This window comes from Arvicanthis niloticus, chromosome 20 (genome assembly GCF_011762505.2).
Source record: "Arvicanthis niloticus isolate mArvNil1 chromosome 20, mArvNil1.pat.X, whole genome shotgun sequence".
NCBI lineage: Eukaryota > Metazoa > Chordata > Mammalia > Rodentia > Muridae > Arvicanthis > Arvicanthis niloticus.
The window spans coordinates 12,758,277-12,774,581 of NC_047677.1; the positions used below are offsets into that span (position 1 = coordinate 12,758,277).

Consider the following 16,305-nt stretch of genomic DNA (forward strand, 5'->3'; position numbering starts at 1 on the left):
ACACTCTTCATCAGTGTACATCATGACAAAGGCATTTCCTGACAAAGGCCAGTTGGTACTACAGTTACAATGGTTAATAAGAAAGACAGGATCCAAGGCTGAAGAGATGGCTTAGTGGTTAAAAAAGTGTGTTGCACTGTCTGGATGGCCAGAAGCCAGAGGCTGGATAGCTCAGAGACCCAGGATAGAACCAAACATAACCGGAGAAGAAAAGGTCAATGAAATGATTCCTAATGATATTTTGCTACACTTAGAGATTAGCGTCTGGCCTATTTGTCATCAGAGAGGTGTCATCCAGCAACTGATGGGAGCAGATGCAGAGACTCACTGCCAAACACTAGGCTGTGTTAGGGAACTCCACAAAAGAGGGAGAGAACAGATTATAGGAACCAGAGAGTGGAGCCCACAAGAACATGGGACACAGAATCAACTGAGCAGGCTCAAAGGGGCTCACAGAGACTGTGCCAACAATCACAGACCCTATATGGGTCTGAGTTAGGTCTGGTTGTGTAGCTTGCTGTTCCTGTGGGACTCTTAATAGTGGAGTCGGGTGGCAGGTGTCTCTGATTCTTTTGCCTGCTCTTGGGACCCCTTTTCTCCTACTGAGTTGCCTTGCCCAGCCTTGATGTGAAGGTTTGTGCCTAGTTTTATTTTGTAACTTGTTATGCTGGGTTTGGCTGATACCTGGGGAGCCTGCTCTTTTCAGAAGGGAAAGAGAGAAGGAGTGGATCTAGGGAGAGGAAAAGAGGAAGAGGGGACTGTGAGGAGTGGAGGGAGGGGCAACTGTAGCAGGGATGTAGTATATGAGAGAAGACTAAGTAAAAAGGGAAGGGAGAAAGAAAGAGAGAGAGAGAGAGAGAGAGAGAGAGAGAGAGAGAGAGAGAGAGAGTGCTGTTGCTCTTCTAAAGGACCTGAGTTCAGTTCCCATTGCCCACATCTGTGACTTCAGTTCTGGGATGTCTGATGTCCTCCTTTGGCTTCCATGGACACACACACACACACACACACACACACACACACACACATTCTTAAAGGACAGGATCCAAGAGGGGCCAGGCATAGTATTCTGTGCCTGGAATCCTAGCATTCATGGGGCTAATACAGAAGCATGATGAGGTTGGAGCTGGCCTGGGCTATACAGTGACTGCCAGGCCAGGCTGAGCCCCATAATAAGATACTGTTTAAAAGAGGGAGCTAGGGGTAGCTGGCAGGTTGGCTCAGTGGGTATGCCACGTAAGCATGAGTTCAAATCCTGGTGTCCACATAAAAAGCTGGGTGTAGCCCTAGACTGGTAACTGTAGCACCACAGAGGACAGACACAGGAGATCACTGGGCCTTGCTGGTCACTACCCTAGGGGAGAGTCTGTCCTAGACATACAAGTCAGAGTGACAGAAAAGGTCACATGGAGCCTCTGTGCTTATGCACAGGGGTGCACACCTGCACACATATACCTCACACATAAAACAAAATAAGTTAACAATTTTTTTTTTCAAAAGACAAGATCCTTGTTTTAAGAGTATGGTTGTTTTGCTATATGCACGCGCGTGCGCTGCCATGCCTGGCCTCGTGGAAGCCAGAGACGGCATCAGATCTCTGGAAGTTCAGTTACAGACCTTGTGAGCTACCATGGGGGAACTAGGACTTGAACTGACGACCTTTTTTTTGAAGAGTGCTTTTAACACCAGCGCCATCTCTCCAGCCCGAAGATGCTCCTTTCTTTAAATCCAGCTAAGATTTAATGTTCATTTATTTCACAAGAGCACGGACATGCTTTTCCTAAGGCCTCTCCCTCTACGTCAACGAAACTGATCTTCAGATTTGCAGCAAGGGGGCATGTGACTGACCCTGGGCGAGCAGCAGCAGCAGACAGACACAAACAAAAGAAACATGTTTATCAGAAACAGTCACTCGATACACAACAACTGAATAAAGAAAAAAGAAGCATAAACACAACACACTGCTTCTATATTTTGTAATACTGATATCAAAGTCCCTGTCAACCGATGTACGTGGAAGTCTGATCTACAAGTCCCCCAACGGCAAGCACTAAAGACAATGAACTTTGGGACCCATTTTCTTAGCTCTGCCAGTCTGCCTGTAGCATCAGAATTACCAAGGTATTTCCCAAGGGACGTTCTATGCTGCCTGACAGTTTTTCTCTTTTTCCCTATTGTACAGTTCATCAGCACCCTGACCACGGAAAGAGTTTAAACAAATAACAGTCTACAGTGGTGGTACAGACCTATAATACCAGCATTCGGAATGCTGAGGCAAGAGGACTATCACTGGTTCAAGGACAACCTGGACCATACTGAGTTCAAGGCCAGCTTGGGCTACATTCTAGGACCACGTGTCAAAAAAATAAATAAATAAAAATAAAAAACTAAAAAACTAAAGAGTTGAGGGTGTCGCTCAGCCTAGCATGCATGAAGCCCTGGATTTGATGCCCAGTACCACATACTGAGTGTAATGGCACTGCCTAAACTCTCAGTACACAAGAGGCAGAAGCAGGACGTTCTAAAGTTCATGGAGATCCTTAGTCACTCAGAGTTCAAGGTCAGTCTGAGATATGGGAAACCCTGTCTCCAACAAAGCAATCCAATGGACTAAGTCTTGGCACGGTGCTCCCGGGAAGGGGCAGCGCATGCTCAGAGAGGTCCAAATGTGTAGCAGCACCGACGGGCAGTGCTACAAACACCGTACGGAGCAGCCGCGCTCCATCGGAGTACCTGACCAGACAACGGTTCTGTAAACAGTCAAAGCCCAATCTCTCCTGGGGTTTATTCTGACGAAGTTGGCTCTAACTGTTCTGGGCACAGATTTGATGGCAGGGTAGCTTACTGGCAATCACAAAATACCACAAAATGACAAAATGCCACACCCGGTGCCAAGGAAAGCTGGCGGAGATTGGCGAGGATGGGTCCGTGTTTTTATCGTAATCTTCACACTAGTTAGAAATAAAGCCCAACTACTAAAGCCCAGTCCCCCAACCAAGAAAGCTGCTGTTGCGGGTGGTAACTTTTGGTTCGCTTACTTAGAAACGTAGCTTGGAGCTCAGTGGGAAGGGAGTGCATATTGTATACCTGATTTCTTAGGGAAGCTCTTGCTTCTTGAACAAAGGCTTAGTCTTTCATCCCAAACTGAATCCTGGTTTCTTCGAGATAATAAGAGACTAAGTTATTATAGAAAACTACCTGTAAGGAAGTCAAAAGTAAGAGAAGAGGCTCTCTCCTGCTTCTTTGGTGGCAGTGCTTAAACACACTGCTCAAATGGGAGGAGCATGCATCCCAGGACACAGACAGCTCCCCCAGTAAGCAAACAGCAGCTAGGGTTTTCTCTTCCTATGTGTCAAGTGCAGCCAGCATAGGAACAACACTGCATGAGTCAGAGTCTTAGTTACTGTTCTACAGGGAGAAGACACTATGGCCAAAGCAGTTATTACACCCGAAATCATTTAATCGGGGCTTGCTTACAGTTTTAGAGGCTTAGTCCATTATGATCGTGGCAGGGAACAAACAGGCATGGCACTGGAACAGTAGCTGAGAGCTTTACACCCTGATCCACGGGGGTGGGGGGAGAGACAGAGACTCTGGGCCTGGCCTAGGCTTTAGGAACCCCAAATCCCACTCATAGTAACATACCTTCTCCAACCAGGGCACACCTCTTCCAACAGTGCCACACCCCCCAATCCTTCCCAAACAGTCCCACTAACTGGGAACCAAGCACACAAACAGATGAACCTACGGAGGCGGGCCATTCTCATTCAAACCCCCACATTCAGGGAGCTTAAAGTAGTTCTTAAGGTAAATGTGCCCAACTGTAACAAATCCCAAAACTGCCCAGGCCCTTTATGCCAGCAGAGTGGCAGCAAGACAGGGCTGAAACTCTAATGAAATGAACAAAACTGCACTTCCCCTTCATGTCCAGCCTACGGCATCCCAAGCTGAACAGCATTCCAAAGTGAGCCTGCAAGACTGCCCCAGCAAAGAGCACTGATGGGTCCTGTTTCTCAGGTGATGATATTCTCTTCAATTTTATTTCCCACTAAATATGTACTGTTTTCTAAAGCAACCCTGTGCCCAGAATGTTTCCTTATTGCTATTTATCCAGAGACTTATGTTCTTGGCTATTTTCCTAAGAATAACAAATAAAACAGGAGGCCTGGGGACATTTGGAAATAACCAGAACAAGCTGCAATACAATAGAGCAATTCTTCAAAAATAAAAATAGAATTAAATGGAATAGCACTGGATCTGCTGATACCATGAGGAATTTCCTCTTTGCTTTTAAACAGTCACCAACTATAAAAGAAGTGAAACAATCAGAGGTTTTATTTTGTAAGTTCTCTAAAAGTAAAGCCAGTGTCCTGTTTTCTCTAAGGAAGGTAGTCAATGAAATATTTAGGAACATGAATTATCTACAAGCAATAGCACTTTTCTCATAATAAAAATTGATTTTAAAAAAGGATTGTATTTTTATGTGAATCCTCATTTGCCTGAAAGCATGTTTGTGCATCGAGTGCATGCTATGCCTGCAGAAGCCAGAAGAGGGCATCGAATCCTCAGGGTCACAGCTGTGGAGTCACAGCCGGTTGTGAGCAGCCATGTGGGTGCTGGGAAAGAAACCCAGGTCCTCTGGAAGTGCAGCCAGTAGTCTTAACCGGACGCCAAAACAATAAATCTTTAATGGAAGTATTATAAAATGAGCAAAAATTTTTGAAAAATGAAGTAGTAAACCGCAAACAAACTTCCACCCCAGAAATAATAGGGTTAGTAGGATGGCTAGATTAGAGTATCACTCTCCAGACTTCTACCTCCAGTTGTGCACATACAAACACTGTTGAAAGGTGTTCTCTTTTTACAGCATTATACTATACCATACCATACCATACCATACCATACCATACCATACCATACCATACCATACTACACACCAATGTGTCTATCTCCTTTCTAAAAAGAAATTATGGTCACTTTCCCGATTTTGCTTGGTTTGAACAAGATACAAATTGTTTCAACCTTCTTCAAAGCCAAATCATACCTGGAATTTTTCGCCTTTGTGCATCTGTGTTGATCTGAATTCGGGAGAATCTATAAAGGCACACGGGTAAATATTATGCAGAAAATGTCCTCGATAGGAGACCTTCATTCTGGTGACAGAAGTCAAATGGGAACACATAGAATGTCACAACAAACAAACAAAACAAAGAAACAAAGTCATTCTTTTTATCACCACAACATTACAGTTAAATGGAGTCGTCCTGGCTTTAAAGATTCCACAGGCAATGGACACAATTTAAAGCACTTCCAGAAACAGAACTAGTTTTTGAAAAGACAAAAGAAGAAACCAGCATCCATTACTAATCCAGACCATGGTTTACATTGTTGCTATTCTTATAGCTAGACTGACTACGTAATTTGTATACTGCAGACATTAGAGAGGAAAAGGGATGTTATTAATAACTATGTTTCAAGGCAGGCCTGGTAACAAGCAGTCATAGATCCAGTCACTCAGGAGGCTGAAGCCCAGGAGTTTGAGACGTCATCTAAAACCACCATCAAAGGAACACAGTAATAATTATGTCCATGTAACATCGCTGACTCTCCGCTCAGATGATCCTTATGTACTGCGGTACTCAAAAGCTAAACATGTCACCTTTGCAACATGTGCAAACTTCTGAAATTTGGTTTAAACACATTTCAGTGTGGACTCATTAACTTCAAGCAAAATGTCAACATGGTTAAAACATATATTCACTGTAGAAAACTTTGGTCTCAATAAGGTTTGCGGCCCTGGTGTCGGCCTATTGTTGGCTCCACAGCACCCGGGATTTCAGCAACAGTTGCTTCTTCCATTAGCTGGCAACATTTCCTGCCAAGAGGTGATAAAAGATGAAGACCAGGAATTCCCATTTCCACACACACTCACCTTCCCTTTAGGAGAATACTCAGGCGGTCATCAACTGAGGTTTTGTCCTCTGTGGCATAAACCTGGCCCCTTTTCAAGGTCTGGATCATACAAAACTGTCCAGTTAGCCTCCGAAACAAATCCGGAGGGACTCGGAGTGGTTCAAACAACCGGTGGTAGACACCACCCAGCTCCTTTTCAATCTTGACCTGAAAGACAGCAACACCAAAGTCCTGCACTAAAGCAGTCCCCAGACACTGACTCTTGAGAGCACAGTATGGATTTAAAACATAAACAAACCTAAGCTACACACCAGTGGCTCCCTGTATGTGGTCAGTGGGGTCTTAGAGGGTTAGTAGTGGTATGCGTTTACATTCTAAAAAGGAACCTAGAAGCTCAGCATCAATTTGAATCACCGCTGGTCGGGTGGTGGGTGAGGGAGGCTAAGATTGATCACACCCCTTTACACTGACCACAAAGCAAGTGCTTAAGCTTTTAGGTTTGTCAAATCATGATCTACCTACCTTAGCAGCAGTACATACATAACATAATGTTTGTTTCAAAGGACAACATAACCTTAACTTAGGATAGTGAGAAAGTAAGAACTGGTGTAAAAACAAATTTACAAAATAATGCATGGAGCATTTTTTTTAAATCTCCGTGCCATTATTTAATGCCTCGAGGCAGGAAAGCCAATGCCCAGCGCCTCACATTTACATATTCATAAACAAAGCAAAAGGGAAGGATGGAGAGCTTTGGCATGGCGGTTCATCCTAGCCTAATCTATACAGAACCGAGATTTCACTCAAGAGTAAGGCTGGCTACTAGTAGAGCAGTCTTAATGGTCTTCTGTGACATTCTCTCAGGCCCAGGGGCTGCCACGTGTCTGCATACAGCAGTGTCTGAAAGCCATGGTGATTGGGTGCAGGGAAAATTGTACTGCACTGTGGTTGAACTCTGACCCAGTCAGACACATGGTGAAATCTACAGACACAGAACACAAAATTCTCTTAGGGACAGCAAACAACTGGCAGCTGCCTCTACCTGATGTCACTCTACTCTGTCCCACTGGTTCACTTCCATGAAGAATCTTTTAACTATTTACTTATTGGTTGGTTGGTTGGTTGGTTGGTTGGTTGGTTGGTTGAAGTGATAGTCTGAGAGAAAAAAAAAACCAAGAGCCCAGCTGGTGCATGCTCTTTCTGGTGCTCCAATCATGTCAGTAAACACTGCAGCCCAGTGATGAACACAGGACCTGTTCAGGCTAGTAACACACATCCTTGTCCTGCCCTTCCTTACACCTCAAATCAAGACTCAGTTTCTTCATGAGGTTGTCTGAATTCTCTTTTTTGGAAGCATCTGTTTGTCAAAAGTTTCTCTGGACACCTCCAGCGCGCACAGGGCTACAGCAGCTAATGTGTGAGATCCTACCACTGCTTCTAATGTTTTGCTTTCCTATAAGAGAATTAGCCTGCCTTACCTCTAACATTAGCTGGCTTGGGCATGTCACTGGCTTTGGCCAATGAAATTTGAGCAGAAGTGACACATTTCTTCTGAAAAGATTTTTTTTTTAAACTTCTGTTTTTAAATTTTATGCGTATGGGTATTTGGTCTGCATTATGTGCATGCAGTGCCTATAGAGGCAGAGAGAGGGCACTGCATCTCCTCCTGGACCTGGAGTTACAGATGGATAGGAACTCCCAGGTGGTGCTGGGAACTAAACCCAGATCCTCTGCAAAAGCAGCTAGTGCTCTTAACCACTGAGCCACCTTCCAGTTCCTTGGGCTGATGTGTTAAGAGTCATTGGGTGTTTTTCTGACCTTCTGTAAGAATGCAGAGACCCTGAAATGTGTAAAATGGTGGGATAGAACCAGGGACGACAGTCCACAGATAAGGTGGGTGAGACAAGAAGCCCTTGCATCATGGCTATCTGATATACAGCCTAACCTAGAAAAAAAACAAACAAACAAAAAAAAAAAACTGACCAACATGGGAAAGCAGCCCAAACTGAGCTGCCATGTGAGAGGTTACAGAATAGTGGAGTGTCCACAATGCATAGCGTCTGTGTTTCTGTGTGAAATCCCTAGTTTCTAATAGTTTTCTACATTAAACACAGAGCCAGGATGAGCATTACCGCCGCCTTAGGTCACTGAATGCTTGTGATTAGGACAGTTGGCGAGCTCGGATGGCTGGATTTCTAGGATCCAGCTGCTTTCTACTTTGTTTCTAGGTTTATGCTTTGGGAGGTTATGTAGGTTTTTTTTTTTAAATATTCATTGTAGTTTTCTTTTCTTTTTTGTTTTAAATTTAAAGATGGGACCCCATCACAACTCCAAGCTGACATCAAGCTCACTAGGCTGGCCTTGACCTCCACCTGCCCCAGGGAATGCTGGGAATCACTGACCTCCACCTGCCCCAGGGAATGCTGGGAATCACTGACCTCCACCTGCCCCAGGGAATGCTGGGAATCACTGACCTCCACCTGCCCCAGGGAATGCTGGGAATCACTGACCTCCACCTGCCCCAGGGAATGCTGGGATCACAAGGGTGTGCCACTGCACTCAAGACTCATTCTGTTACTAAGAAAACACATCGAGAAAAGACAGAGCCCCAAATAAAAAGGTAAGTATGGACATTCTCGTAAAAAGCCACCAAAAGCGCTGATTTCTTCATGTGAGTAGTTTAGGTTCAAGAAAGATAATAACCACTATATTAAGAAAATAGAATGAGCCATTTGCAAATCATTAGTATGAAATGGAAGCTGCCTATCAGTAATTTTATAATTAAGCTAAGATATTCCCAAGTGATATCTGAGTAGCACCAGACCAGGAAATAGTCACCACATAATAGGCCTAAAAAAAAGAGACGACATTAGTCATGTCTTTCATGCTTCAGTGAGTCAACGTTTTGAAAATTCATTTGTTAGATGAATTTCACAGATTTCAAATGTTTTTCTCTCAGGCATTTACCCAGAAAGCTCAATATTCTGAATATTCGAGAAGGACCAAGGCTGTCAGGTGCTTACATGCAAGTCTGAATAAAGTACTTTTAAAACCCTTTCATATTTAAAGTCACTTTCTTATTTAAAAAATTTTAGTAATTACCGGTCTTTTCTTGTACAAAAGATATGAAAGATGCAAAATATTGATACCCAAGAACACCGAGTTCCAGATCATCATATCCAAGGCACAGCGGTAGAGAGTGGCCCAGACTACATAAAGGGTACATCCTGTTGAGGAACAGTCAACATATCAGTCACTCAACAACAGATTCAGCAAACAGCTTAATATTGTCCTCCTCTGTCTAGAAATCAAACATGTTTTAGAAAGACTTAAGCTGAATACCACATTTTCATTGATGTTTATTAGTAAAATCACCTCAAACCAAAATACATGTTTTGCTCTTTCTATAGAAACCATGTTTTTGGTTGTTGTTTGTTTTCCAAGACAGGGTCTCACTATGTCGTTCTGGATGCCCTGGAACTCACTGTGTAGACCAGGCTGACTTTGAGCTCACAGAGATTCGCCTGCTTCTGTCTCCCGAGTGCTGGGACTGAAGGAATGTGGATAAGAATATTTTTTTAAAGTGGAAAAAATAGCCATAATTTACCAGCTAAAGAAACCACAGCTGAGATTTAATACTGCCTTAAGGGTTTCATATAGCTTCACCCGAAATAAACCTACTATAAGTACAAACTTCAAATTTATACTGAAGGCAATGATTTTCCCATCTTATCAAAGTCCTTTGTAAGGAGTTTATAATCAGTATGATAGGCTTAAATGTAACTCGTTCAACCATCTGCCTCCTGATAGGCAATGCTCTGAGATTTGGAACACACACACACAACATCCTCCCATACAACACAATACACACATAAACACAACAGAGCATATACAACACTCACAGTAAACACACATACAAAATGCAGCACACACATACATACACATCCCCCGATATACATCCCACACACAACACCCCCACACACAGACACACAGAGACACACACAGCATAGCACAGAGAGACATACATACATAGCACACACACATAAAACACAGCATACATATACACATATACTTATCACACACACACACACACTCACACACACACACACACACACACACACACACACACACACACGGTTTCTTTGTGTCTCATTGTTATTTCATTGCATTTCATTCTGCAGGACCCCACCTGGAGTTCGGGGACAGCAGACAGTCCTCTGTCACTGTGTCACATCCCTAGCCCTAGAATTTGTAGTTTTCTGAGACAGTGTCTCCCTTTGTAGACCAGGCTATCCTTAACTGCAAGCCTTTCTGCCTCAGCCTCTGACTCACTGGGATTACAGCCACGCTGCTGCATTGCCTCTCTGAGGGTATAATTTTGGGTAAGTAACAAAGGCAACATTATATAAAAATATTTCTCTATTTATGACTGTTTACTTAGCTGAAGCTTACAGCAAAGCAAGGGAATGCATGTCACAGCTTCAGGTGACACTGAAGAAACGTTTCCAAAAGGTTTCTACAAGCCTACAAAACTAGTAGTTGGGAACACCAGTATTGAATTGTCGGAATTATAAAGTTGGAAACTCCTATCCAGGCACAGTGGCACACACCTTTAATCCCAGCACGTGGAAAACAGAGGCAGGAGGATCTTTTGTGAGTTTGACGCCAACCCCGTCTATAAAGTGAGACTTAATCCCACTCTAATTATTTTTTAAAACCTCACTATTTGACAAGGAACTATGTACTCTACTTCATTTGGTATTTTCATGATTAGTGGTGAACTCAAATATTCTATTTACTTTGGTGTTTTGAGGCGAGGTCTCCTGTGGCTAGCCTTGAGTCTCAGGCTAACCTTGAGCCTCAGTGTAGCTGAGGTCATCAATGAACTTCTGGTCCTAGCTCGTGATTGTTGGCTTGCTCTACCATGCCCAGGGCTTCACTGTACCAATGAGCGGCAGCCCCAGCCCAAGAGCAGATACCTCACAGCAGTGACCTGAATTTTCACTTGGTGATCCATTTGTCAACTGAACTCTTCCTGTACTTTTCTCATCAACTCTCTTGTTTTGTATAAGTATCTTTATTTTCTGATTTCTGTATTTTTAGTTGGAAATGACCACCAAGATACAGAGTTACAGATTTATATTCACATGAAAGCAAACTTTTCACATTAAAAGTTAGCTATGTGCCATGCTGGACTCACACCAGTGGTACATCTGAATAAATATGATCTCTTCACTTCCTGGGCCTGTTTCCTTATTTATGGATGAACGTACCAGGCTAAATAGATGCTTTCTGGCACACTTTACCATCAGACCTCTTGACTTAATACTTAAAGCTTGGATTAAGGGCCTTCCTCCACCCAACTGCTCCTGCAATGGTTAACTACATGAAAGTCAAACAGAATCCTGACAGCTGACTCCTAGCTACCTTTTCAGTCTCTTCTTGGCAGTTTTTATACATTTCAAGCCCCAAAATCGAGTCTTCTTTGGCACTATTCTAAGATTTATTCTCTTCTGTGCCCTTCTCCAGTTTACCCCATGCCTACCTTTAAGAGAAACCCTGGTCACCTCTCCAAAGCCAGAGGCACTGTCATAGAGGGCCTTGCCTTTCATTACCACAGAGCCTGTCACCTCTGTTTGCTCTGAGCCCTAGGGATAGGCCTGCAGTGCACATCTGACACCCTACACTGTGATGGGCCATCTGTTTTTACAAGGAAGGAGACTGCCTCCCTCGGTCTTTGTCAGATATTTTACTAATATCAAAAAATGCACCTAAATAAATGAAGAATTGGGGAGAAAGATTCTATGAAGAATTTGTTAATAACCACTGGATAAAACAGAAGATTCTGTTGTTCAATATTTTAATGTGAATAAATTTAACATTTTCAATCAGTTGATAGGGCCAAAATATTCATATTATTTACATGTTATATAAATGTTACACTTGAATTGATGAGAATTGATTTTATTGCCAAGTAGTCTTTTCAAGTAATAATGGTTGAGACAACACTGTTTACTCTGTCCAGGCACTATCCTAACACACATTTACTTAATTCTCACAATAACCCTAGAAGGTGGTTTTATTTTCACACATCTTTGATGTAAGGGGAACCTGAAGTGACAGAAAGTTAAAATCATTGGCTCAAGTTACACTGTCAGCAAGCAGCAGTTAGGGCTGGAATGACACTCTGGCTCCAACATCTACATACTTGCACATGAACTTCTGACACATAGAACCTGAACAGTATAGGAAAGCACACACAGCTTATACACATTACAGAAGGGAGGCACTGACTGCGCACAGACCTGCATTCTAAGTTAGCGGACAGACTGCTGACTGGATAACAAAGATGCTCTAAGCTCCCAATGCAAAATCCATCTAACGCCAATTGCACACAGGCTATTCTATAGGAGCCTCACCTATAGATAGCATCACTCTGAGCAGTATCATATGGAGGTGAAGAGTGGTGGGAATTAGTAAACCAACTGCAAAGCAAACATTCGCTACATGGAAAACCAGATGGTGAATCTCTCTCCAGTTTTCACAAGTGGTCTCATTGGAAGGCACGGGTGTGAGACTTTCTAACTCAGATGTAAAACCTGCTACAGTTGATTGTGCCAGTGGGCCGGACTCCGTATAATTCATGTTGGAACGTCCTATAAAGACAAACACACAGACAGTCATAAATGGGGACTTCGTCTTTCACGCCTGTGACAGGCAATATGCCAAAATTATTTTTTATGAATTACATGTTGGTAAACAGAGCTTCCTGGTACTTATCTGGTACATAGGTTCAATCTCCAGCCTTGTCACAAAGTAGGTATGTCTTTTCCCTATCTGCCAGAGTGATCCCCCAGCTGCCTCATGATGAAATGAATCATCTCAGAGATGACAGATGCACACGTGTTTAGAAAAGAATCACCAACACTCATGGGTCACAGTACTCACCACAGTTTAGCAGAGTCTTCAAACTATTCATACTGAAGACCCAATCTAGGCACAGGAAAAAAAGCTGCAAAAAACTGGTTTCCTGAGTCCTTTAAAAAGGAACACCCTCCTATTAATTACTTAAAAGGTTAAAGTGTGCAGAGGGTTATTTTGTGCCAATGTTAAATCGCTGCCACATACCTACCATGATATGTGCACATAATGCATAATCATATACAACACTAGCATATACATACATGTAGAAAACTTAAATAGCATTTAAAATTTCTTCTCTTCTCCAACTTAGGCCTCTATTTTTAGTCCTCAAATAATTCTAGTTGGTAGCATTTCACAAATTAAAAAGTAGCAAATGGCCAGTCAGTGGTGGCACACGCCTTTAATCCCAGCACTTGGGAGGCAGAGGCAGGCGGATTTCTGAGTTCGAGGCCAGCCTGGTCTACAGAGTGAGTTCCAGGACAGCCAGGGCTACACAGAGAAACCCTGTCTTGAAAAACCATAAAAAAAAAAAAAAAAAGTAGCAAATGCACAATGTATACGTAGGAAGGTTCATGAACTTAGATATTTAATATTAAGCTCCACAGCAAATACATTTCAAACAATATACATTTTACACATATTTATATAAAACCTAACACAAAGTAACACTCCATCTTGTCTGTTATTATCCATTCTTGGTCTCTGCTCTACATACACAAAAAAACCCTCATTATTAATTATACAAACCTGGTCCTTGACAAAACTATATAGGTTTACAGAAGACACGAGTTAACCTATTTAATTTTGTACTGTCAAATGAAGACCCAAAATACCTTTACATTTAATTGAGAAATGTATGTCTTTGAAATAAAGAAATTCACATTTTAACATAATAAAGATTTAAAGTAGTATAATAACAGGTATGAATATCTTGAAAGGACACTAGACAAGTTTCTGTGGATGAATTCTATGTATCTTAAGATGACAGACACATTCATAAGTGAGTTATGAAATAAGTTGAGGCAAAGTTTACTTGTGTGACACATACCCACCCAAAACAGTTCACAAATAGTAACAGTTGACTTAAATATTGATTTACTGCAGAAAGAAGAAAAATGAGAACTCAACTACTTTCCAAACGTCTTAAAAGCATAAGCTTATCACGATGGGCTGGTTCCAAGAACCCAAAAGTGAGTGTGAGTGTCATGCCTGCATCCTGTTGCCATGGCTACCCAATGTCCTGTAGGAGGCAGGGATAATCTGTACTGATGATACATTTCCCAGGCCCTATAGATAATATCACTGAGGAAGCGTCTAAGGAGAGAAGACTGAAACATAACTCCTATGTACAAACCCCTTTTCAGGCATACTTTCCTGCATTGGGTCTGCTTCTATCCCACAAGCTGCCAGGAAGCCACATAAGCCAGCCAATGTTGCCTCCCTCCTTAATCTGCGCCCAAACCTCAACCCCAGAACTACATGGTCTTAAAAACTCGGTCGGGTTGTGATGTTCTAAAGCAGACTTTTGTACTAAATTAATCAACACAAGCACCCCCTCATATTTCACCTATGTTACCTCCTAATATTCACTTCCAGGTTTTAGAAGTGGCATTAAATGCTTACATTTCTGGTCAAAGAAAATTGGCAAGAAAACTATAATCTGCCTCAAAATCAGAAAATATTAATAGTCATTAAAATGTATTACATGCGTTTATTTCTACAGGGGTGCACGTGTGCACAAATCAGAGGACAGCTTGCTGGAGACGCTCTCCCCTTGTACTTCGTGTGTCCTGGGGATACAAACCAGGTTGCCAGGCTTGCCTTCAAAGGCTGGGCTTTCTCACCAGTCTTAATGGCCAGGTTTAAATGTAGGATTACTGTAAAACATATTTTGATGCGCTACACTTATTAAAGATACGGAAATTTTATATGCAGTCGTGGGTATATAGATACATATATTGCTGAGAAATGTTTCTTACCTGTCATAAATCAGCATTTTCGATATTCAATGATTTAATCTAACGGCCTGCTTAATCACTACGTAATGGGTTTAAGTGGCCTACACTGAACTGCCAATAGCAGAGGTTAAATTACTGTGTGAATTTGTAAACTGTCAAAATCAAAAAACTGTCATCTTTCTCATCAGATCCTCCACGTCTAATTCCCCATATTACTCACTGTAGTAAAACCGTGCCCATTTCTTGGTTTTCAAATAGGCGTCTGCAGGTCTACATACCTGACTGAGGAAGCAAGCTAACATTAAACCTTGACCAAATTAACAAAAATGAAGAGGAACAGCGATGAGCAAAAAAAAAACAAAAACAAAACAAAAACAAAAAAACCTTTCGATAAGACGCAATTCACTGGTATTTTCCCCGGACTCTCCGCGCACCTCCGGCAGCCTTGAGCCGCTCGGGGCGGCGGGTTTGTGGGATCGGTCTGGCAACCACCCGTTTCTCTTGGGCGCGGGCCAGTGGTGAGGACCCGTGGATCCGTGCCCACTGCACCCCCACGCCTGACCGGCTCGCCCGGCTCTCACAACAGTGTCAGCGTCCACAGCTCCGCGGCCGGGCGCCGTCCCACCGAGGGACCCGGGAGCGGGCGGGCGAAGGGCGAAGGGCGGCTGCAAGGACTGCGCGGAGCGCGGGCGCGCCGCAAGTTGCTCGGCCGCTCGGTGCCCAACTTTCCCGCGCGATCGGGCGCCCCGGCTCCTTACCTTGCGCGTCCCGAGGCCGGGAGGCGGTGGCGACGGAGCGCGCAAACTTGACGGCGGCGGCTGGACGGGCTCGCGGCGGGTCCCCAGGCTGCGCGGCCCCGGCCGGCTCCCCGCTCGCGGACGCTTTGACTAAAATAGGCATCCCGGCGGCCGGCTGGGGCGCACGGCGCACGCGCCGCCCGAGGTCGCCCCCCGCGGGCGGAGCCCCGCGCCCCGCAGACCCGCCGCCCGGCCCGCCGCGTGCGCGCGCCTGGCTCCCGCGCTTCCTTGTTTGGGCATGAGTGGGGGTGCGCGCACGCGGGTCGCCCCCTCCCCCCCCACTCGCTGGAAAGGGCAGGGGAGTGGGGACAGACCCGAGGAGAGCCACCCGAGGCTCGGAGGGCGCTGTTGCGCCGCGACACCTGCCAGCCCAGCCTGACGCGTGGTCCCCAGAGACCCCAGCTACAAGCCACCGGGCTAGATTTCAAAGAAGTGAGCTTAAGTGCTTAACCGAAATTCGCTCACCCGAGGTGTGGGGGGTTGGCGGGGGACTTCTTTGGTAGGCCAAACTCCATTTGGATTTGCCACTTACATTTGGGACCAGAAATTGAAAGGAAAAAAAAAAAAAGATATGGACATATGCTCCAATCAGTATGTATACTGGACAAGGTATACTGGACTAGGTAAGAAATGCAAGATCACAGTAATGAAAAGTGGATGGGATGAGGGTTCTACGATAAATAGGAAAGTTAAATGGGCATCCGTTAGCCACCATG

At 43.9% G+C, this 16,305-nt stretch overlaps 1 protein-coding gene across 1 annotated transcript in view; it reads right to left on the reverse strand.

Annotated features, from left to right (window-relative positions):
- The window catches only part of Popdc1 (popeye domain cAMP effector 1), a 36,050-nt gene extending 20,348 nt beyond the window's left edge, over positions 1–15,702 (reverse strand). Inside the window, exons 1-5 of the mRNA XM_034523740.2 lie at positions 15,551–15,702; positions 12,330–12,566; positions 9,013–9,137; positions 5,930–6,117; positions 5,042–5,150 (exon numbers count right to left, since the gene is read on the reverse strand). Of these exons, the coding sequence (XP_034379631.2) occupies positions 5,042–5,150; positions 5,930–6,117; positions 9,013–9,137; positions 12,330–12,566; positions 15,551–15,692 (801 nt within the window). The 5' untranslated portion in view covers positions 15,693–15,702. The remainder of the gene's footprint in view (positions 1–5,041; positions 5,151–5,929; positions 6,118–9,012; positions 9,138–12,329; positions 12,567–15,550) is intronic.
- Between the last annotated feature and the right edge of the window lie 603 nt (positions 15,703–16,305).